We start from the raw sequence: 23,964 nt of genomic DNA on the forward strand, positions 1-23,964 counted from the left end.
CTTTGCTCCTCGTTCCATGGATCAAAATGAGCTTCAGGGGAGCTGCACGGAGGCTTTTCACTGGCAGTAAATCTGCTTTATGGTCATTTTTGTTACCGACTGTTGGAGCTGTGGTTGGGGGAAATAAAACTGAGCTCTGGGATCTGCTGGTGTCTGGATTCATTCAACCCGCCCATCCAACACCGACTTTCATTAGCACAGACCCAGAAGCTTCTGGATCAGCTCCTCCCTGGTTCATGGTTTTAACTGGTGGAGAAGTGTGGAATCTATAAATAAAGCATTCATGGGTTAGCATTACGGCAGCAACTTCACATTATTTGTTAATTCACAGATGAATAGATGTGGTTACATTTAATTAGATCAGTAGCCTGTGGACTAATTTCAGGGGCCGCTTTATTTCTTTTGTATCACAATGGGCGAAGTGATTAAATAAAAGTGTCATAGTTACAAATTCACCTAACATGAATCAGTACTGCGTGCTTCAAAAAAAAACTTATCAAGCTAGGTGTTTTGTCCTTCCAGTAATGTTTTAATTATGTTTTTTTTTTAAAAAGCATCAAGTGGCAAATAAATACTTTCATTTTTACAAAGGCAGACGATTCAGTCAAAGCAGGATAAATAAAAAAAACGGAAAGAAAAAGGTCTGTTATGTTTATTCGTTAAGAAAAGACAATCAACTGATCATCAAAAGGCATCATGTTTATGTCATTTTAAGTTATTTTCTACTCTCCAGCCACAGGAATAAAAACCACGAATTGTGAAGATTTGGGCATATGTGCTTGAATTTCTTTGAAAATATGGCTTTTTATGATATGCAAATCTGAAAATCTTGTTAAATCCATTTCCCAGTGGACAGACTTTTAAAAAATCCAAGTAATACTTTATTTATGATACTCGGCTCTCTCTGTGTTCAAATGCAAAATAAAATGATTATCTTTTAAAAATCTTAAAATGTCACTAAACCTCTATTTTTCTTATTGTTTTAGATAACGTGACCTGGAACATTTTATGCACTCTTGGAAATATGACAGTGTACGCATGATGTCCTGCAAAAACATTCGTGCCCATAAACCTTTCCACATTTTTATCACAGTAAAACCACAAACTTCATTGTCAATTGTAACCTTAAAACCACAAACTAGATAGCAACTTGGATTCTGGAAATAGGCTTCATTGCAACAAAAGACAATCTATTCTCAGTTTAAAGCCAGTTATTTTTGAAGGCCTTAGAGATTTGTCAAAAAAACGAACAGGAATATTGAGAGAGTTTGGCACGTCTGCCAACCTACCGAGACATGGCCATCTAAACTGACAGGTCAGACAAGGATCCAAGAAGCATCCAAGAGCTCCATGGTGTTAAAGAGCAGCAGAGATTCACAGTTTAGATGTGCAAATCTGTTGACAGGACAGCTATTAGTTGGCAATCTAACAAAGTTTTAATTTAATAGCCAAATTAAGTCCCATTTTGCCACACAAAGAACACAAAATTCAGGGGGAAAACGAAGGAGAACAGATTTCAAAATGCAATGTTATCCAGAAAGCCAACCCTGCATATCACCTTTTTTTAAAAGACACCAATTGCTCACTGAAACATGGCAATGGCAGCATGATGCTGCAGGCGATGCTATTCTTAATCAATGATAGAAAAGCTTCTTAGAGTGTTTGGCAAAATGGAGTTAAATCCTTGACTTTTGTGAAAGAAAATCAATGAAAGCTTGCAAAGAGTTTGAGACAGATGGAGGTTGACCTTCCAGCAGGAAAGCAGCTCAAAAAACTTAACCAGAGGTACAATGGAGTGGTTTAAATCAAAGCATGACTGTGTGGTAAAATGCCCCAGTGACAGTCCAGACCTAAAAACAACTGAAAATATGAGAATAGATTCTAAATCTGATGTTCACACATTATTCCCACAGAGCTTAAAGGCTTTTTGCAAAGAATGAACAAAAATGTTTGTGTCAATATAAAGCTAATAAAAGCAGAGATTCTGGGGGCTGGCAATCACGAGTCAACGTGTTGTTCAGCCTAAAAGAATCACAATCAAAAACAATAAGGTTTGTGGTTGTAATGAGGGAAAATTTCTTTTCTACATTTTTTTCTTGGTGTAACCAGAAACTTCAATATATAAGGATATAAAAACTCAGACATGGTACCACCTGTTTGGCAGAAAATCAAATCAAATTGTAAATTTTCTAAAACCTGGTGAGTTTTTTTCCAAATCACATATCTGATCATGGCTGCTCTTCAAACAGTAAATCTGCAGAAATCTTTTTCTCAGTTAAGCGGTTCAGGTTTGTCAAACCCAATTTGGCATCTCTAACATGTCTGAGCCTTGTCACTTCAATTATAACTCATGTAAATTTCAAAATGGCTACATCAAATGTACGGACAAGAAACTAAAAATGCAAATAAAAAAAAATACATCACGGCTCAATTTATATAATTAAATGGCTACAGCACCAAACAAAAGCTTGTTGTTTTGTAAAATGGGTCCAAGGTAACATGAAAGCAGTACTTATCCTGCTCCCTTTAGACTCATTTTAAAATAATCTTGTAGTGGAATGACCTGTGATTGTAAATTAACTGCTACAGAGTTGCCTCGGCGATGAATCTCTCAGTCAGTGTACAAAACACAAGACATAAATCACCTTACATTTAGGTACTGTACATTACACTATAATGAGCCTTTTGCATAAAAATAAAAAGTCCTGTACAATATCTGGAAATATAAAGTTTTCCATATTTCACAAGTAGGGGGCAAGCCATGCAACAGAGTGCTTCTTATCTACAGAAACAATATCACATTATATCATGCTGCAAAGTCCCCCTCCTGTTATTATCGTGTGGCTTCATCTTCCTCATCTGTGACCTTGAGACAGAACAGACGATTAAAAAGCGTAAGACTGTCCACTGCTCCTTATAGCCGGGAAAAAGCTGGACAGGGCCGCGGCTTCTCCTCTGCGACAGTCTGGAGAGTGTTTAGCTAAAACTTCCTCCTCCTCCTCACGCCCTACACTCCTTTCAGGCGTTAATAGATCAGAGGCCGCGTGCAGCCTAGGGATTGAGGATGACTCTAGTGGCGTCCTCTTTTTCTCTCAGTTGGAAGGTGGCGTGAGCTTGCTCCAGATCCTCTATCACCACCAGCAGCCGAGCAGCGACACTCTGACCAGGCTTCATCTGCTGAGCGTTGCATTCAGCACCATCTAGGAGATGGAAAGTAATGCAATTAGCCTTCCTTAAGAATGCAAAAATAAAAAACTCAAAAAGCTAAATAGGATTTTTTTTCTATAAAAACAGTGAAAATAAACTATCGAAACACTCATCTCTAATCATTCTTTTGTCATTCAAGTCTAGTGTTACCTGGGTGAATATCAGGGTTTATCCTCTTTTCCTTATTGCTTGATGTCTGATCTGCTTCTTCCTGCTCCAGGTATTTTTTCCTGCAAAATAATGGAGTTGTGTTACCTTATTTTCACCTCTGTAAAGTTCTGATATTCTTGGACAGACAGACATCTCCCTGCTAATCTCAATACAGTCAGCAGAGGCTGAGCAGTGCAATCCTGTGTTGCAACATAGACCTCTAGTGACCGGAATATGAGCTGCATCCATGCTGAAGAAACTGACCTGAGTTTGTCTCTGCCCTGGAGAAGCTGCTTAAATATCATCTGAGTCTCCACATCTGGGTCCAGCGGGTCGCTCCAGTCGCCCAGAGTTACGGCAGAGTGGGTTCTGCTGCAGCCTGTAACTAAAATGCCGCCTTTTATTAAAGAGCAGCTTCTCAGCAAGAAATCTAACCAGCAGTTCATCGTGGTGAAAATAACCTGTAGGAGAGTTGATGACGTGGCTTTAATTTTGTGAAGCGCTTTTAAATGTCCGTTAATAGATCTGAGCATATCTATGTAGAGGTAACAGGCAGGTAACAGACACTAACAGGTCATGTGACAAAAACGCTGCCAGAAATAGCTCAAGAATGAAGCAGCAAAACCACAAAGGCTATAAGTTGAGATGACTGATTTAGTAAATACAAAACTCACTGACCTCAGGGAGTAAGTGAAAATGGATTTTACCTGTCGCCAAAATTACCAAAGACAGAACATGTCATTTCCTGACAGTGGGTGATACAGAGCTTTCCGTAGTATTCTTACTCCTTCGCCTTTTCAACCTTATATTACTACAAGCATAAATTGGGGGTTTAAGTTCAACACAAGGTGTATAAATGTAAAAGTGGAGGGAAATCTTTTATCAGTATTATCTTTTATAAAATAAACAGCTTAAAATTATAGATGGTATTCTTAATTAGATGTTTTTTTTTTTTGTTTTTTGTTTTTTACAAAACGAGTAACATAATTTGAAAGACTTGTGTGTGATTTGTTCTGTTATGTGACAGCTTTCGCGAAAACTAAAGCAAACAAAACTCCAGAAGCTTAAAGCAGAGTTAGGATAGACAATAATCCTGCAAGCTTTGGATTTCCCAGAGAGCACTAGTCAACCCATCATCAGGAAGTTGGAAGACAATGGCAAGAGGAGAGCTGGAGATCCTCAGTTCAAAAACAGAAGGAGAACTAGTAGTGAACGCATATTCAGTGTGAATTGAAAGGTAACAAGAAGGAGAAAGCAATTGCTAAAGGGAAGTCACAGAAAGAGCCCACAGCAAAGTTATTTTTAGGTTATTTAAGCTATTCAGGTTATTTTAAGTAATTTATTTTTTTTTATTTAATAATTAATCTAAAAAGTAGTTTTAGTAAAACAAATATTTAAAATATAGAGAAAAAAAACTTTATTTTGCTTTATAAATGATTATAAATGGTTTTATATAGCATATATAATACGTATACATATATGTATGTATTTGAATCCACCTCAAAATAAGGTTACTTATTATAATCCTAATAAAATAAATGAAGTTCTGTGGTTGTAATGTGAGCAAATGTGAAAACGGCTAAAGTAGTATGAATCCTTTGACAGCAATAGGAATTGAAATATTGGGATTCACCAGCGCGGTCCGCCTGCAGGCAGCAGGTCCACTTGCTGCTGCGATGAACGCCCGGGTGAAAAGAAGGCAGCATCCTCTCATTGTAGATGCTGACTTTCCTTATGGCAGACAGCCACTGGTTCAGCTCATTCACATTCTGTTAACACAAGGAAAAGCCATCTCTCAGTAAAAAGAAACAGATTGACTTAAATTCCTTTATGCTATAGAACAAGGCTGATTAATATTTGAACTGTCAACTAATAAGTGGATCACTGAGGTTAAAAAACATATAAAAGGTGATGAACTGGAAGGGGTGAACAATCACTAGCGCACCTTGCACTGGATGTACATGGTGTTCATCTTTCCTTCGTTGTCCTGTGTAATGACCTGCATTACATTCTGCTGCTGAAAGGCATTTTCATCCACCCTCTCCACGGCACACACACGCTGAATAGGTATTGAGGAGCGCACCTGCAACAGTTCAGGAACAACACCACTGCAACAATCAACACATGCCAATAATAACGTGTCACTCTTCTTCACATTTTTTATTTTTTTTTTGCTTTTTGTATGAAAAAAAAATAAATAACCCTGAATCGGTTATGTTTTGGAGAGCAGAAAAGCTCAGAGGAAGGCCGTGAAGACGAGATTGGCGTAAAAGCGAAGGCTACTTTTAAGTGTAAATCAGCCATTTCCAGCGGGAGCTCAGCTCACTGCGAATGGAGTGCTCTACCCATGGAGGAAAGGAGCTAGGACATTGTCTGCAATCTGATTTGCAATGTTAGCATGAATATCCAGAGCCTTCAATTAACCCTCGCCTTTTATTCCGATCACACAAAGCAGGGACTGGCTCAAAGAGAGGGCTTTTAAGGAGGCAGGCCGGGTTCTCCCCAGCCATGTTTCCCTCTCTCTCTTATAGCCTGTGGATAATAAATAAGAGGAGATCATTATTGCAAGATTAGACTCTGCATGGTAATTACTCTGATGATGATCTCACTAAAACATCAAAACACGAAGGGAATGACTAAAAGGTTTCTTCATTTTCTCGTTTCCTCAATACTGATAAATTTGTGTTCAAAGCTACAACCTGAAAGCATTTGATGATAAGACAGCGAGCCAGCTTCTGAAATCAATTACCCAGTCTCGCTTGGCTTTGATCTGGCCGATGAATAACAGTTTTTTCATTGCTAATTCATCAAAGTGTCACAGTTAGAAACTTGAAGAAACTGTTCTCTATTCCAGCTGCTGTTCAGGGTGTCCCTGAAGGGAAACCCTTCAACACAAAACAAAGGGAAAATAACAGCCTATGGTTGGATTCAAAAACAGTCAGCAACACAATCGCCTATTGTTTAACCCATATAGTCTAACAGAAGTATTCATACCCTTTCAACCTTTCCCCAATTTATCACGTTACAATCTAAAACTTGTCTTTACATTTTTTTATTAAACTTGTTGCCATTTTTTATATATATTTACTGCCACATTTTTCTTAGCAAATTACAAATCTAAAGTATATGGTGTCAATTTGTACTCTGCTCATTTTGATCAACATTTTGTAGAACCTCCTATCTTTGCTAATATATCTGCAAGTGCTTTGGGGTATGTCTCTTTCAGTTTTGCACATCTAGAGATTAAACATTTTCCCAGTGTTTTTTTTTTCTGTAAAATAGCTCAGATTCAGTGCTAGTAGATGAAGATCATCTATGGACATCTATTTTTAAGTCCAGACACATATTCTCAGCAACTATGACTAAGCCAACATATAAATATTTACTTTGATCTAAATCCAGCTGTTAGCTTTATGTTAGGTTAACTCTTTAGAGCCTAGATCACAAAGTAATTGGCTGAACATTAATTTCTTTTAAACTAGAGTTGTCATTGAAAATGTGTCAATAATTAGTTAAATTAGGTAAGTGATCTGCAACATTTATGATACATTTAGCATTTCTGTACAATTTGTCATATATTTTTCTGGATATTACATACATCAGACTCCTTTCCAAGAGCAAAAATATCACTCATGATTTATTCCGTAAACATTCAAAAAATATCCACTGGACTTGGTTTCCAAGATTTGAAGACGTTTCGCCACCTCTCCAGGAAGCTTTCTCAATTCAAATGTCTGGATCCGCCGTGAGTTTGAGTCTTACAGTATATAGACAAAGCCTTGTATCATCTGGAAACATGCAAATGGTAAACGATGAATGGGTCGTTTGGTTCCATCGTTAGCCTGTAATATCTGAAACCTGTCTATGATTGTTAAGAGTCTGTCGTTAAGGAGGTGTTGTTCACCAGCTGGAGCGGGTAGGTCCCTCGTTCCTCTGTGATGGGGTGGGGGGTTTGGTGATATCTGGAAGGGATCATGTCTATGATTGAATTGTATGTTTTTGGAAGCTGGAATCTGAGTCCACCTCCTCTGTTTAAAGTTGTTTTTTCTCTCTTAACATAGATGGCTTCCTTCACGCCCCTCTCAAACCACCTATTTTCTTTATCCAGAATGTGAACATTCTGGTCCTCAAAAGAATATCCTTACTCACTCATGAGTCTAAAGAACTCTTGTATCAAATATGATACACTTTTTGTTTGAAGGTTAATCACAGCCTCCAGTCTTTGGCAAAGTCTTATAAGCTTTTATCAACTTGTCCAGCAGTTCGCTCTGCTGTCCCATCAATTCTGACCCATGTCCCTGAAAAAATGCACGTCCACAGTATGATGCTCCCACCACCAAGTCTCTGTTTTAGGACAGTATTTTCAGGGTTCAAGTGTTTCAGCACAAACTAAAGTTTGTATTATTAATTTAATCTGTTCAGAGGATGACCTTCCAAATGTTTTCTTTGTTCCCTATATGGTCTTTGGCTCACTGTAAAGCCTGTCTACAAGAAAGGACAGAGCAGACTTCACTTCCTGAAGAAGATTCAGTGTTTGTAGCAAAAGTCTGCATATCTTTTATAAGTCTATTGTGGAGAGTTTGAGCTCTTCTGCCATCAGAGAGGCAGGACAAACTTCTGAAAGAAGTTGTTCTGTTCTAGAAAGACCTCTTGAAACTCTGGAGATGATTTAACAAAGAAGAGTTTTCATAAAGTAAATGTTTCAAAATACCCTGAGCATCTTCTTCAGAAGCCTGTTAAACAACAACAGTGTGTTCTGTCAGAGGTTTCTCCAGACTCAGTACAATACAGATACTACAGAAGATCCTCCCTGCTTAGAACGATCAGAATATACAACAATATGTAGAAAAAATTCCAATGAGTTACTCCAACATTTAATTTCCCTTTAGGATAAATAATGGATTTATGAATTGAATCATCCCTTTAGACTTCACAGTCTTTCAGCTTTAAACTTCTCCACAACTTTATCCCTGACTATCCTGTTTATTGGTCTTCATGATGCTGTTTGTTCACTAATGTTCTCTGTCAAACTAAGCTTTTTGATTATAGTGACCTTTATTTAAAGTCATCCAACTAAACAGGCTTGAATAACATATCTACACCATCTTTTCAGGGTTTTTAATGCTTTTTTTTATATCCTTCCCTTTCACAATTAATGGCTACTTTATGTTGGTTTTAATGCAGAACATTGAAAGTTAGGACATCCTTTTTAATTTAGGATTTGAACAGGACAAGATTGGTAATAATGGATACATTTGCAGTCAGTGTATGTTGATAGATTTCACCAACCTGCCAATCAGATGTCTTGGCGTAGGACAGGGTCTCGCTGGTCAGCCAGAAGTAGCGTTTCTTGAAGGCAAAGCGGGACAGCAGCTGTGGCCCCTCTGCTTTGTGTTTGTGTAGATATCCCTCCTTCACTGTCACTGACGGCATGAACACAGCCCTCTGAGGCACTGCAGACACTGTGGAGAGGAGAGAGAAACAACATGCTAAACCCGACGGACACAAGGTGGTGCTAAGTCATTAAACAGATAAGAATCGGATTGCCTGGTGAATGTTAACGTCTACAAAAAGGATAACCTCATAAAAGGAGTGAGCACTTCCATCTGTTATATCTCCACATCTCCACCTAAGGAGCATTAAAAGTCAAACTGGCACTGGAAGAAAAAGAGGAGCTGTGAAAAATAACTTTCCTGTAGCATCACTGTAACAACCACCTTACCGCTTGGCAAAGAGCAGCCAAGACCTGGCAGGTATCGAGAATTGTGTATACAGGTAATATACCCTTTCCAGACTTCCAGCCAGTGATAAATATTTCACGACAACAGAACAACAGTATAATGGTCATATCAGATGTGAGATGCACATCTGACAGCTGGCCTGCTGCTGGTCGGTTACAGGCATAGTGTGGCACTCAGTGAGGCCTTCATTACCGATATCATGATCGATGTCGATCAGCTTATCCAGAAAGTCCTTGACGGAGGCCACGCTGCGGAGGATGATCGGATGAAGAGGTGCCATCCACTGCTCCTTCCCATGACCCAGCTGAAGGCCCAGGTTGCCCACACTCTGCAGTGCCTGAGGACCATAAACACATTCAATCTGCTTTCTACCAATATCTTTCATCCCATCAGAAACCTGCCCACTGGCAGCAGGTCTCAAAGTCAAAGATCAAAAGGGTCCCTGAGGCCCAACATGCTGTGAGGCCCTTTGTGTGGCCCACACCTTGCCTGGGGCCACAAGGAAGCCCCTCTCTAAGGCCCCCTCTGATGCTCGGCTTTGAACCGCAGACTGGTTGGTCGCAGACTGGTTGGAGGTAAATATAGCTCTCTGTAGCAGACTCATGGCAACAGCACTTCAGCACCACGGACAGCAACCACATTAGCCCATGTCGGAGAGAAAATGAGGTTTCAACAACTAACAAGTGATCTTGACAGGGGGTCCCTATTTTTAAAGATATGGTGGGTGTTGAGTAAAGCGACGCTGGTTGGTCTCCTTCATTTACAGGTGAGGTTAGCTCACTCTCGCAGTCTGCTAATGGTTTTCTATGACTGTAGGTTTGTCACAAAATCTATTAATAAAGCATGATGCAACGCTGCTTTGTTTAAACCACTGCTCCCTCATCTGTAGTATTCTCACTCCTTTACATTTTTTCAGGGTTTTTCATATTTTAATCCAGACCATCAATAAATATTCTTAGGGTCATGGTTGACAGATCACCAAAAAAGAAGTGTACACTAATCCTATAACAAACCTCTGATTTCTTTATAGGTCAAATGATGTATAGGTTAAATATATAATTGCTTTTGGAATTTAGCTTGTTGTATCGGAGTGAAGCGGATTAATGAAAACGCGTTTGGTTTTGTTTTTTTAGGAATCAATCCATCAAATTTATTTTCTGTGAAGCTTATCCCAAGCAGGGTCATGAGGGGTGCTGGTGCCTTTCTCCTCCGCTGTCTACGGGTGAGAGGCGGGGTACACCCTGGACAGGTCTGCAGTCCATCGCAGTGCAACAGAGAGACAAACAGGACAAACAACCATTCACACACACACTCACACCTAAGGAGAATTTAGAGAAGCCAATTCACCTAACAGTCATGTTTTTGGACTGTGGGAGGAAGCCAGAGTACCTGGAAAGAACCCATGCATGCTCAAGGAGAACATGCAAACTCCATGCAGAAAGACCGATCGAACCCGGAACCTTCTTGCAGCAAGGCAGCAGTGCTAACCACTGCGCCACTGAGCCGCCCGAAAAAGAAGGACTATTTTCACCATTTTACTTTCACTGCCCGGCTTGTTGTTAGTCTATAACATAAATTTCCAATAAAATACATTCATTTTGTGATTTTATTGTGAGAAAATGGGAAAATGTTTGATTGATATGAATGCTTTTCTAAAAGAATGGCTCTCGTGTCTCTCAGTTAAAAAGTTAAAAAGTGATACTACTCCAGATAATGTGCATTTTTTAGCCTCTCCTCCCTGCAGACGTCTAGGAAACCAACACTTTACTGTTTGCTTTTTTCTCACTTAAGTGTGATGTCTGGATATATTCTAAATATGCTACAAAATATTCATGTCCGTCCATATGTCAGTGCTCACACTCCTACCTTGGCAAGTAGTAACAACGTTCTGCTTGTGCGTGTGTCAGCGTGCTGGTCTCTCAGCTGGAACAGCTTTGGCGTCAGGATAGCAGGAGCAAAGAAACGCAGGAAGAAGAACCCGCTGATGGCCAGGTATTTTACATCCTGGGTTTAGAAGAAAACATGTAGTGAGAATGATTTCCCAGAGGATCTCTCCCAGCGTTTCAATGCGTGGCTCCACACTGACCTCATTTTCAGGCTCTGTGAATTGTTCCTCCACTCTCTTGTGAAGTTGTTTGAAGGCCACTCTCATGACCGAAGGACACTGATCGACGGAGTTGACGATCGATTCGATGATGCTGCTTAAATAGGTCTGCAGCATCTCCACGCTGTAGTCCCGAACCTCTGCTTCTGACACTCCACTCTTAAATGAAATCCGTCTTCAGACCAAAAAGATTTGTTACAGAAAACAGACAGATTTATTTTTTATTAGAGTTGGTTGCAACACAAAGGAACTAAAAGCCCTGTATCCCCTCTGTACACAAAACAGACGACCTCCTAGTTCTGGATAATTTCAACAGATGAAAGCAGCAGATATTAGAAAGATTCAGGAACACAGCTAGTTTGTGTCACACGGAAAATGTCAAACAGGATATAAATCAGGATGGAAAATGGGAAAAAAAGATTAGGGTAGGCATTCAATGCAGCCACAGAAGATGCTACATCCTGGATCTCTCTCTCTCTCTCTTCAAGTCAGAAATAGAGAGACATCTCTGGGGGATCATGGCTGTTGCCAAGCAACAATCCCTCCCTGTTTATAAAGTTCTTTTTTTAATTTAATGTATTTTAACTTTCTCGCATTTATACATCTTACTCATTAAAAACAACCTTTTAAACAGACGTTTGGCCCTATGAATCAGTTCCACAATCAGATTTTGGCATTAACAGTGTGATCCAGTATAATGTTTTACAGTAGATCTGTTTACCTTGTGCGGTTCAGGTCAATCTTACATGGGTCCAGCTCAATGTACTTCCTTTCATCAAAGATGCGATTGATGATGGGTTTCAACACTTCATGCAGATACAGCATGCCAACGGCCTGGCAGCAAGACAGTATCATTTACTCAGCGCATTACATTTATATCACTGGAACAGGGTTCGTTCTAACTATGAGGAAGTCCTACAGATTCTCCAAAGTGCAGAAAGTTAACAGCATACATTGGGATGCAATAAATGTGCAATTACATTGCAGAGCCCAGCAAGAGCATTAAAACACCTTAACCTTTTTTTTTATGGCCAAAAAAAAAAAAAAAAAAAAAAAAAAGGTTTTTCACACCTTCATGAATTGTTCCATGGCTTTGGAGGCAAGTGAGTTGGAGCGAAACAGGGTGTTTGGATCAGCTGTCAAAACAAAACAGAAAGGAAATTACAAAAGAAAAAATAGAAAGTATGTTGGACAGTTAATGAAGCAGTTGATTTGAGCCTAAAAAAATTAATAAAAGTTAGATTTGATTTTTGTTTCTCTTTTCCTCATCATTCACCTTTTTATACAAATCATGTTTTAGCTATTGGCTTGTATTTTTGCAAACTCGAAATTGTGTCCGTATAAAAAGAAAATCAGGTGTTCAGTGATACATTGAGGGCCCATAGTGCAAGTAATAGCTGCACAATCTTTCAACAGGAACATGATAGAGCTGAAATAAAACCATCAAAAATAAAAAAAAATTAAATCAAGAGCACAGCAAATTGCATGTCATTTCTAAATGTTTCTGTAGAAATAAATCCTCCTCATTCATTAATTGGCAAACAAAGAAAACAGCATGGTGTAATGAAGGACAGCAGCCTGACTTTGCTGCTTCATCTCTGTACAGTAAATCTTTTTAAGCTGCAGTAGTAAAACAGGAGTGACTGGAGTGCGTGTGGTCGTATAAAACATTTGAACCTACAAGAATGGCAGCACTGAATTTATTCCCACACCAAAGAGGTATAAAATATGCCTTTCTCACTTTGCCCCTAATTTCAATGTCTGCCTGTTTGCAGCATCTATTCCGGATCAAGCAGTGGCCAATTGAATCATGTGCAGTTGCTATGGAAACTTGGGTACTACACTTATTATCTTGAACTACACTGGCAGAGCTTGAAATCCAGAACACAACTCTGTGTGAAAATATCTCTGGGGTTTACAGTGCGGAGGCGAAAACATGACTAATCCAGACGTTGGACAAGCCACCAAAAGACTGTTGGGGTGTGTAAATGATTGCCATCAGGGTGGTAAATATAGTGCTGGTGGGCTTTTTACCGCCCACACGCAGACAATAACTGTGTTGTTCAGAGACCTTGATGTCAACCGGAGCAGCCTTTAGAGAGTCTGAGGAGCGAGAAGCACTAACAGTAAAAACACATTTTTCAGTCTGTGACCGAAAATGAAATACATTTAGAACAACAATTTGGAGGAGCATCGTTGAGATACAGTGCCGAGCTCGTTTCTTGGCACCATGGGAAAAAAACCTCACAATGAAATCATCTTTTATCTTAGTTGCATTAAACATTGAAAAATAACAAATCCTTTAAACACAACTACTTTTAGTTTAGTCTTTTCCCATAATGTTAAAGGCCCTTCTAGGGACGAGCATTTCAAATTAGCAACAGCTACAAATAGTCTTTGACATATTAAATGTATATACTTGCTTCTATTAAATACATAAACAGAAGCACAGTGGGTGAAAAAATGAGAACTCAGTTTCAGAATACCGGTTGTTCAATACATTTCTTTTCTAAATCACCTGGAATTTCAGAAAGTTTATAACACCCTGCTCTTCAGCAAGGTGCCCAATGCTTTTGGAAAAGCAACAGGCTCACCAAATCACAGACCCTCCATCATACTTACAAGGGCCTAATCACCTATTTTGACCTTATAATTTTTTTAATCAGTAGTTCACTTATTAAATTATTGCGCCCTTTTGACAAATTGTACTTTATTAATATGTTTTGCACCTCGTTTTTCCCTAATATCTCCTAGACTAGAATAGCCAAGAGACTTAACAGTGAATCTATCTTGTGTGTTTTTTTCATAGTCATAGCATGTGATTAGGTCCCTTTAAAGTAGAATTTCCTGCCATGGTAACACTTATCTTTAATGCAAAATTAACCTTGTGTGTTTGTTAAATTTTCACTTCATCTGAAGAAAGCGTTGAGTCCCAGAAAAAAAAAAAAAAGATAAACTCAACATGTTTACATTGATGTGATGGTAGCAAAGTACAGGCTCTATTCCTGCCATCACTCCCATCCAGCTGGTTAGTGCGTCTGTCAAGTGTCAGGTTTCTCTTTTTAAGTTTGGCTGAGGGCCTGAGTGTGTCTGCCAGTTGTTGATTGCTATGCTTATTTAATTAAAAAATACTACTATAGAAAACAGGCAGAAAAAACTGGAGGATATCAGAAAGGAACAGCAGGGATAAAGTGAAAGGAAAAAGGTGAGGGACAAGAGGACAAAGTGACACGGTGAGTAACCAAGGGAACAGATGGATGTTGGAGAAAACTGATTGGCTTAAAACTGCTGGGTAGGCGATCAACGACACGGGAACTCAAATAATAAAGAGCATTGCAGCTGGGTGAGGACCTGAAGTCAGGACCTGAGGGAACATCACTAATTAAGAAAGAAATGAACACACAGGGATCTAGACAGGACACCAGGGGAACAGTATTAGACAAAAGCTAATGACTGAAGCTAAAGAAGAATCTGAACCAATGATCTAAGAACGGAGCACAAGAACTAATAATCCAACATTAACATCTGAACAATGTACAATACACCATAGATTACAAGGAAAGTTTATAAAAACTTAAGATGATCTAAATTATATCAAGCTCTGCTGTCAGTCTAGTTCACTAACAAACAAAATGTTAGTTCCTGATTATCCTGGCACTTCTAATGGTTTTTATGGAAACTGATGGTACTCTTTGCTGCGCTTTTTTTCTATAAAGAAGCCATTGCCCAGAAATCTGACCTTTTATGTTAAAACGTGTGTGTTGGGATTTAGCTAAAACTAAAACCTGCTGGGAAATCAGGTGTGAAAATTATCTTTTTTTCAGGTGTGTTTTTTGCCCGAACTAGAAAAGCCAACAAGAGTGAGCTCTTCCCAAAGCACTATCACCGTCGCCCTTTACACGTCGTTTGTAAAAGCCCACCTCATCTTTCCTTCCTCTTTTCCACCAAATGAGGCGATTCTATCATTCTATCATTCAAAAATAAATAAATAAATACTGCTGTTGAAAAATTTGCTAATAAATATTTTATTACATAAATAAATATCCCCATTAAATAAAACAAAATAAAAATGTTAAATTGTTTTTATCTTATTTAAATTACCGGTATATTATATTTCAAATAATTTTATTAATTCAAAGATTAATTAATTACATAATTTAATTCTTTATTTCATCATTTATCTCATAATGGAGTATTATTTTGTGACACTTTTTCTGTAAAGCTACCGGTACTTTATGTATTCAGTGACTGTTATTTTTTAACTCCGTTTTTCATTTTAGGCTCCTGCAGGCCGTCAGTAAGTGTTGCTGCTTGTGTAACTTTTACCTTTTTTTAAGACACCAGGAACCAATGGTAAATGAACCACGGCCAACTGCTAATGTTGCTAAAGCTACAGCCACGTGAATGTGCAAATAAACATGTCAAATTCTTGAGTGTACACATAGGAGAAAAAAAAGAACTATGAAAAGGGGTCAGAATGATCTTTATATAGTTAATTTTTCTTCTAAAAATCATTTATTATCATTTCAAAGAAAATTTCAGAAGGACTGTATAAGTATATTACCAATTACTTCTCCTTTAAAAGTGACATTTTCTAGATGAAATTTTACCTCTACTAGACATTCTGCTCATTCTTCATGGTAAAATTCACTTGGCACCCCAAATCCAGCCTAGTGGCATTTGGATAAAAGCGGGGCCTCTGTTTACTGCATATTTTTACAACAGAAAAAAAAAAGAAAGACATGGATCACTACGCAGAAGTGTCTAGAAACTACAATCCAGGGTAAACAGGGAAAAAATGCTTTATTTACATCAATTAAAGTCTTAGAGGTTCCAAAATTCTGCTAGTGGTCATTTAAAAACATTTAACATGTTTCTTTCCTTTCTAAATTAGTTGAAATTTGTTCTTGTGTAATATTTTTTTGCCGCTAAAATTTTTTTATGTATTTATTGGCTTGAGGAACAAATAAATGTGACCAGTACATGTTGTTAGGTGTCTAAAGCCTAAATATGTATGTCTGAAAATACAGTTCAACCATAAAACAACAATCAAAAGACTGACTCATCCAAAGATTTTTCCAAAAATGAGTCAAAGCTGAGGATGTATAAAATATAACCCATTAATAGTGTTTGTTTGTGCTTTTTCCCTGAAAACATATCCCTGACTATGAGATGTTTTCAACCAGTTTGTCCTTACTCGTAAGGTTGACCTCTCTGGTATTTAGATAATCAAGGAACGGCACCACCAGTCCTTGTCCAAGGTAGATCTTCACCAGAGTCATTGCGACATCCTGCCTGCTCTCCACAGTGGTCACCTCCTCCAGCATGGTCAGGGCACTACTGTCTTCCACCTGATGAAAGGAAAACCTTCATTAAAAACTGAGAAACACACCTTTGGGGGGAAAAAAACAGATGGAGGAACGAAATGCAACGCATGGAGAAGTGTCTTTGGTCATGATGGGGGTGAACGAATGAATATCCGTGATGAGGACGAGCTGCGATGCTGACCTCTGTGGGGGAGATTACCGACTCAACCAGCAGTTCAATGAGTGGCTGGTAGTATGTAGACGGCAGGATCCGGTCCTCCACCAGACGCACCTTCAGGCGCAGCGCTCCCAGCTTGCCGCTGAGAACAAATGAGAGCAAAAGATTTAACTCAACAACTGGGAATAATCTCTTGCACTTACCCCAAACTAAATCAACTCTCTTTATTGAATATATTTAAATTCGTAGATGAATTTTCCTTTTATCATACCTGTACAGAGAACCGTAAGACACCCTAAACAAAGCCAAAGAAATCATGAGACAACTCTTAATAAGTCTGCAAATTTCACCTAATGTGACATCTCTTCTGCATTTTATTACGCCCTTTGTTCTTAAATGATCTTAAGGAACACATGCTGTCCGAGACCTGACCCTCCGCCTGTGACTCTTCATTTAAATGCATGAAAGAAAGCATGGAAGTGAGCAACCATCTGTCCTTCTGTGCATGTAAAATTTTAAAAAAAGCATACTAAAAGCTAAATACTTTAGGTGTACACACATAAAATAGCCTCATTGCAATAAAACACGCCCATAATTCTCACCCAGCATCAGCCTCATTGTTTCCCAGGGGCAGCAAACGAAACCAGCCCTCCAGCAGAGGTGTCTTGTGCAAACAAGCAAAAGGGATTTCCACCTGTGAAGAGAGAGAGAACAAAGAGGGATGGGACTTCTGCCTAGAATACAGGTTGCAGTGTTGTGATGAGAAATTTCTAAGATTTGACATGTTACAAAGACAAACTTCAGTGTGGGATCGACAGACCAATAGAAGTGCATACTGTAGTGGGAGGAAAAGAATATTTTAAAAAGTCTTTTGATTAAAAAGTTTTAATAAAAAAAATACAACAAAATACTGACCCAAGAGGATGTGGAGTACTTCAAGCAAAATGTGACTATAAGCTGCAAAATCTGATTCACATATTTTAGAGCCAATGAGAAAAGAAAAAAAAAGCACATGAAACAGCTGCAAACCCATTAAGACATGACCTTGTTCCAAAACTAACAGATTAGGCAAGGAAAACATTATTTAGAGAAGTGACTCTTTGGTCCTAGTGAAAAATGAAGCAGCTGCAGGGATTGAGAACTGAAGGAATCAGATGGGAGCGCACCCACAAGACTCACTATATAATTCTGATTATAAAAGCAAAGTGGCAAGTAGAAAGCTTTTAGTCAAATAAAGTCTTACACAGTCCATTTTGTAAAAACCTACCCATTGTGAAACATGGTGATAACATCTTGCTGTGGAGATGCTTATTTGAACATGGACATTGAGTTGGTCAATGGGAAGAGGGAGAGAGCTAAAAAGTAGACATTTTAGAGCAGATATGTCAAGCTGGGGTCCATTTCATAAAGCAGGTTTAACAAACTCAGACTCAAATCTTCAATTCTGTATTGGTCTAGCCTAAAGTCAGGAACTCTGAGTTTTCAATTTCACAAAAGCTGCTATAAGTTAGTTTAATCAACTGTCAGTAGGTCCACTCAGAGGTGAACACCTGCGTAACAAGTATGAAAAGCCATTATCAGTGGAGCACCAATTCAATTAGTCACCATGGCAACAGAAATTTGCAATTTCCAACCACTAGAACTAGAGGTTTTAGTGCAAAAAGGAAAAAATAAATGGGGAATGTGTTAAAAAGAACAAGCAACAGTGCTACAGCTTCAAAGGAGAGGAAGATGGCGAAGGAGAAGATTGTAGGTTTATATGAAGTTTACTATGGCAGGCCATTTTTACATTTATTAAAAGCACTCTCCTCCCTGTTGTTCCATTTGTAGATCACTTAAAAAGAATTATTTCTGGTCAAAATGACATTCGTAGTCAGAACTAGAGGTGGATAGTTAATTACATTAATTCAGTTACATTTGTTGAGTTACTTTGAAAAAAAATATACTTTTAGGAGTAGTTTTACACCCTTGTACTTTTAACTCTTACTTGATAAAATATCAGTAAAATTTCTGGCTTCCCCATCCATTGGCAGTAACTTTAGTTAATGAAAACAAGCTTGTTCTAAATAAATATGCACCATTAAAGGACAGATGTTCCTATTATTTTGTACTCAAGGCTTAATGATTTGTTTGTTTGTTATTTCATCTTCTGAATCTGCTGTTATGTGGAGCTTAAGTGAAAATACAGTAAACAGTATACCTTTTGTTACATATTACAATTACTGATTTAAGTTTTATAACTAAAAAAATATAAAATCAGTTTTTATGATCATGGTTAAGAGTAGATCAGTTCCTTTAGTAGCTTTTTATTAGGTTTTTGTTCTTACTTTTGTAATTTCTTCAAATGTTACTTTTTACTTTTACCTGAGTAAACATCTGATGAAGTCTTGATAGTCTTACCATTTTTGGTAAGTGTACTCACTGCTTGTCAGAACTGTTATAAAAGATTTTCTAAACTAGATTTTTCCCGGAAAAACTGAATTTCAGAAAGTAAAAGACAAAATTCTTTTAGTAAGAATTAAGTTTTGTATACCTAGAAATGTTTACACATTTTAAGTGGCCATCATAACACAAGTTATGACCGGTACTTTGAGTTTACTGAACAAAACTTGCTCCCGTCCAGGTTAGTTTGGGGGAGAATGTTACTATGGTAACAGAAACAGGTTGAAAAAAACTCCCTTGGAATAACTGAAGACTCAGAGTTTACCTGATTTCAGCTTTAGAAAACTGAGTTTTCAATAAACCTGTTTTGTGAAACAGGCACCTAAAAGCCTGCAAAACCCAAGCAGCTGGCAAAATAATTTAATATTTCTGTTACTACTTTGGTCGGGTGAACCAGTCAACTACATCGCCCTCACATCAATGACAAAACATATCCTATTATCCACCCAGCAGACACTAGTGTTGATGTTTGCAGAAGTCAAATGCAGCAAACAAATCCATGGGGCTTTTGGTTAAATCATGTAGCACAGAGTCAGCCTTACAAGGTACCTAAGTTTAAGATTTTGCTCCTAGAGTCCTCCAGAGCTTTGGTGATACAGACCTGAAGAAAAACCTATTTTGAGTGATGAAGATGAGTCAGACGATGCACAGAGGCTGTCTTGACTCATTGAGCTCCCATTGCTCAAGATATAACACCAAACTTTAATAAACATGTTGCCAGGAAACAATGGTAAGCATGCACCACAAATAAAACAGCATGAAGTGTAGGGTAAAAGAATAAAACTATATGTGTGATATATTCATTTCCTTCCATTATACAAGTATGCATTCTTTTTTTTTGGACTAATCCAAAAAAATCTATTACAACACACTGAGAATTTTGGTTGTAATACCTAAAAATGTAATAAGGTTCAGCCGTAATGGATTTAGTGACATAGTGGATTTTTAAAAAAAATCAACATATCCTAACCTTTCCCAGAAAGTCATTTTTTCCCACCATGTCCCAGTCCCAGACCTCCACGGTCACAGTCCCCTCCTCACTCAGCTCCTCTGCATCCAGCTCCAGCTCCAAGGTTTCTCCCCAGTGAGGGAAACGGGTCTTCTTGATAATCTATAACCAGGATTTGGAAAAACTGTAAGAAATCCCAGCGTGGAGGTTTTATTTATTTTTATTTTATTTATTTATTTATTCATTTCATTGAATACAAAAAAAAAAAAAAGTCTATCAAATTTTTGATATACTAAAAAATAAAAAATACACCTCCATCCATACATACCTACATATCCATCTGTATACATTACATACATATATACACACAGACATACTACATATGTATTTCAAATTTTTTTAAAACAAAATGAAATGAAAGGCAGCAGAAAGAAGAAAAAAATCTTATAATATCTGCCCCTTTTTTCTCAGCTCTGAAACTAAACAGGGAAAAAAATGGTTATCTTCTGCAACAAAAACAAAGTCAGTTGTCAATCTCAACTAAACAACGATAGTATGAGCTCACTTTATACTATACTTTATACTGTACTATACTATAGGTTTATAGGAGAAAATCTACAAAATTGAAATGACAAATTTCAGCAAACTGTTTGTATCAGTAGATATTTTAATTTTAATTTTTCTGACAGAGAGCAGATTTTTTTGTTCCATTTTCTTACAGCAAAGTCCTGAAGCAGCAAAGCAGCCCCTTGACCATCACACTACCACCAACATGTTTCATCTTGAATATGATGGGGGTATTTTTTAAATCCTATTTTTTTTTGTAAGGGACAAAATATTAACCAAAGTTCTGCTTCTGTCTTTTCAGTTCATAACAATTTCTTAAATGTTGAAAAAATCATCATGATCTGCAGTTGTTGTTTTTCATGCTTTTAGACACCATTTTTGCCCAGTCTTCTTAATGCTGGATTATAAATGTTCAAATTAACTTAAGTAAATAATTTGAAAATAAAAAGTTAAACGTAATTTTATTTATAACTTAAATTAAATGCACATTCACAACCCTGTACCCATTTCTCCTCGTGCACGCTCTGTTTAATAGTTGCTGTTTACATCGCTCATAAAAGCTTACTTCCCCCCAAAACATTGCACATTTTCCACCATGTCAGACTCTCCAGGCTTAGAGAAAATGGGTATGAGCACGTAGGACGGCCTGACGTAAACATATCACCAGAATGATTGACAATTAGGAGGACACTTATTTTGATGATTCACCCAGAAAAAGAACATCCTCCACTATATCTATATAGCAACAAAATGAGCAACCTCAGGTCCTTAATGTTATGTCAAAAAATGCAGTTCTGACTTTTAAATTAAAGTATTTTTGTGAATGCTTTTAATGTAGAAATCTGACATTGCAAAATTGATTTCAGAAGCTTTTACTAAAGTAAAAGAAAAAACAGTCTTGGAGATCTAATAGTAATTTTATTCATGAGTCAAAAGATGCAGCTGAGATCTCTCTCAAAACTACAATGTTAAATTTTATTTAATTTAACATTTTAAAAATTTACTAATTGAGCAAGTTTGGAAAAGAAAATGTAGTTTGACAGGTTTATTTTCAATATTATTGAAAAGTCAAAAATCAAGCTTTAACTGAATATAAAAAAAATGATCAATCAATTTTGATAAGAAAAAAACTAGGACGCATTTGCTTCCATAGATGTGAGAATTTCTCTGTTAAACATTTAAATGTGATTGATTATCCATCTTATTATTGTGAAAAACTGGTGACAACTGTAATAAGGCAACTACTTGTTCAAAGGGGTCTCTGTTGATCCTTTATCTATAACTTTAATCATGTATAAAAGTGTGTCATGTGATCCTTTACCATGTAAAAATAAAATTCCTAATGGATTATTAACCCGATATAAAACCTTTTGGTTTAGTGAATTTCATGTTTCATGTTCATGGCAGATGATGAGCTCACCGAGGTCTCTGCACTGTGGTTGTTGAATATAACTCTTCCAAAAGGATCCGATGTTCCAGAAATGTCTCTTGGAGCCAAGTCTCTGTGGATATCAGCATACCAGAACAGCACTAGTGAAGAAAACTCTCAATCTAAACCAATTATCCTTTTTTATTCTAATCATCTTGGTTCATTTAGTGATAAGTTGTTTTTTCTGACTACACTAAGAGCTACTGTATCTGAGCTTGGTGGAAAACCAGTGTCAAATCCTGATTGACAGATTTATTAGTGTCTGAGAGATTGGGACGCAGATGGGGCAGTGAGTGGGGTGATGGTGGCAGAGTGATTCAGAATGAAGAGTGTGTGATGGTGAGAAGGTTTTATCACAAGATGAGTGGTGCTTTAGCAAGACACTTTGCCCCAGAAAACCAACTATGGTGAAGAATATATGGCTTTCTTTTACGCATTATTCCAAAAAGTTATATTTTGTCAATTGAGATCCTTCTGCGGAAATGAGCATTCTCACAATTAATAGTTTTTATTTTACCTGGCCTCGATGACCTGGCACCGTAAGCTGCTCTTCTTAGTGTCCCTGAGGAGCTCCAGACTCAGGTGAATCTCTCCTTGGACTTCCTCATCGGGATCAACCCTCGTCAGGTTCATCCAACTATCGAGCCCTGAAAAGAGCAAACAGACAGATGCTGATTTTTACAGAAATCTGCAGCAAGGCAGCAGACGGATGTAAAAAATATCCATAAAGTCTTTTGCAAAAGTATGAATACTTTTTAAATATGTTACAGCTACACAGGAAATTGATATGCCAGAGCAACACAGAGTAATATACAATTAGGTCTAAATTTGAACAAAAGAAAGAAAATGTTTGCTCGTTAATATTATATCATTAGTCTTAAGAAATTTCTTCCTTTCAAGCCTTGAAGATCTAGAGACATAACTGTTGCCCCTCTTTAACAAAACAGCTAAAACTTCACTGTAATTGTTGTACAGAAGTATTACCACAGGATCACACTGCTCTCACCATGTTTTACAGTGGGGGATGTGTCTCATGGGGAATCATATCCTGCCCCATATGGTGTATGTATATCTTTAACAATTCCAAATTAAGATTTTGTAAACAGAATAGCTTACAAATAGCAAACATGGCATGTACAATCAGCAGGTGTGTTGTAGGTGATCTATAGTGGTTAAAACATGCACAACCGGATTGACCCGGTTGAATGAGGAAATTGCGCGTTCTGCTGGCAGTTTGGAGGAGCAGTGTTGCTATAAAAGAAAACTGAGGTTTTCTTTTATAGCAAGCCAAGGAGTTGAAGGTAATTATGATCATTACAAACAAAACTAATAAAGTATAATATTTATAATAGGCTTAACATACAAAAACTGTTGCACAAACAAAGTAAAAAAAAGAAAAGATTTAAAACATTAAAACAAAAAAAAAGTATGATTTACGTTAATATTAATCATAAAACCTGGAAATGCTGATTTTATCAGCTTCCCCTCTAATCCCAGTCTGCAAAACAGCTCAGGAAGGAGTAACAGCTTAGGAGGTTAAGCTCTAAGCAGCTGAAATTATCCTCACTAAATGCTTACAACAGCAGCTTCATCCGAAATATTGCAAACTAACATTCAATGCAATCCTTAGACTTGTATTCCAAATTACAAAAAAGTACCTTAACTTTTGATGCTGAACTTATTACTATTTAGGTACTGTCCAAAGCAGATCAAGTATTTTAGATATGAGGAAATAAAGTCACTGGTGGAGTTTAAAGGTTACATTGCTTTCTGTTTTGTTGAACTGTTGACAGGTCTGATAATAGAACTAAGATCCTGTAGCATCTCAGTCATATATATATATATATATATATATATATATATATATATATATATATATATATATATATAT

The 23,964-nt window shown here is 37.5% G+C and overlaps 1 protein-coding gene across 4 annotated transcripts in view; it reads right to left on the reverse strand.

Annotated features, from left to right (window-relative positions):
• Positions 1-776: 776 nt before the first annotated feature.
• rasal1 (RAS protein activator like 1 (GAP1 like)) overlaps positions 777-23,964 on the reverse strand; it is a 33,509-nt gene continuing 10,321 nt past the window's right edge. The window contains exons 5-22 of one of the 4 annotated variants that reach the window (XM_015387363.1): positions 22,591-22,720; positions 22,065-22,146; positions 20,099-20,239; positions 17,289-17,380; positions 16,958-16,981; positions 16,729-16,828; positions 16,400-16,553; positions 12,274-12,338; positions 11,924-12,036; positions 11,185-11,377; positions 10,965-11,102; positions 9,291-9,435; positions 8,647-8,819; positions 5,303-5,440; positions 4,991-5,126; positions 3,622-3,742; positions 3,358-3,437; positions 777-3,200 (exon numbers count right to left, since the gene is read on the reverse strand). In XM_015387363.1, the coding sequence (XP_015242849.1) occupies positions 3,052-3,200; positions 3,358-3,437; positions 3,622-3,742; positions 4,991-5,126; positions 5,303-5,440; positions 8,647-8,819; positions 9,291-9,435; positions 10,965-11,102; positions 11,185-11,377; positions 11,924-12,036; positions 12,274-12,338; positions 16,400-16,553; positions 16,729-16,828; positions 16,958-16,981; positions 17,289-17,380; positions 20,099-20,239; positions 22,065-22,146; positions 22,591-22,720 (2,174 nt within the window). In that variant the 3' untranslated portion in view covers positions 777-3,051. Of the gene's footprint in view, positions 3,201-3,357; positions 3,438-3,621; positions 3,743-4,990; positions 5,127-5,302; positions 5,441-8,646; positions 8,820-9,290; positions 9,436-10,964; positions 11,103-11,184; positions 11,378-11,923; positions 12,037-12,273; positions 12,339-16,399; positions 16,554-16,710; positions 16,829-16,957; positions 16,982-17,288; positions 17,381-20,098; positions 20,240-22,064; positions 22,147-22,590; positions 22,721-23,964 lie in introns of all 4 variants that reach the window. The other 3 variants (XM_015387362.1, XM_015387365.1, XM_015387364.1) reach the window with 3 other exon arrangements.

Source organism: Cyprinodon variegatus, unplaced genomic scaffold, assembly GCF_000732505.1.
Source record: "Cyprinodon variegatus isolate N-32 unplaced genomic scaffold, C_variegatus-1.0 Scaffold393, whole genome shotgun sequence".
Taxonomy (NCBI): domain Eukaryota; kingdom Metazoa; phylum Chordata; class Actinopteri; order Cyprinodontiformes; family Cyprinodontidae; genus Cyprinodon; species Cyprinodon variegatus.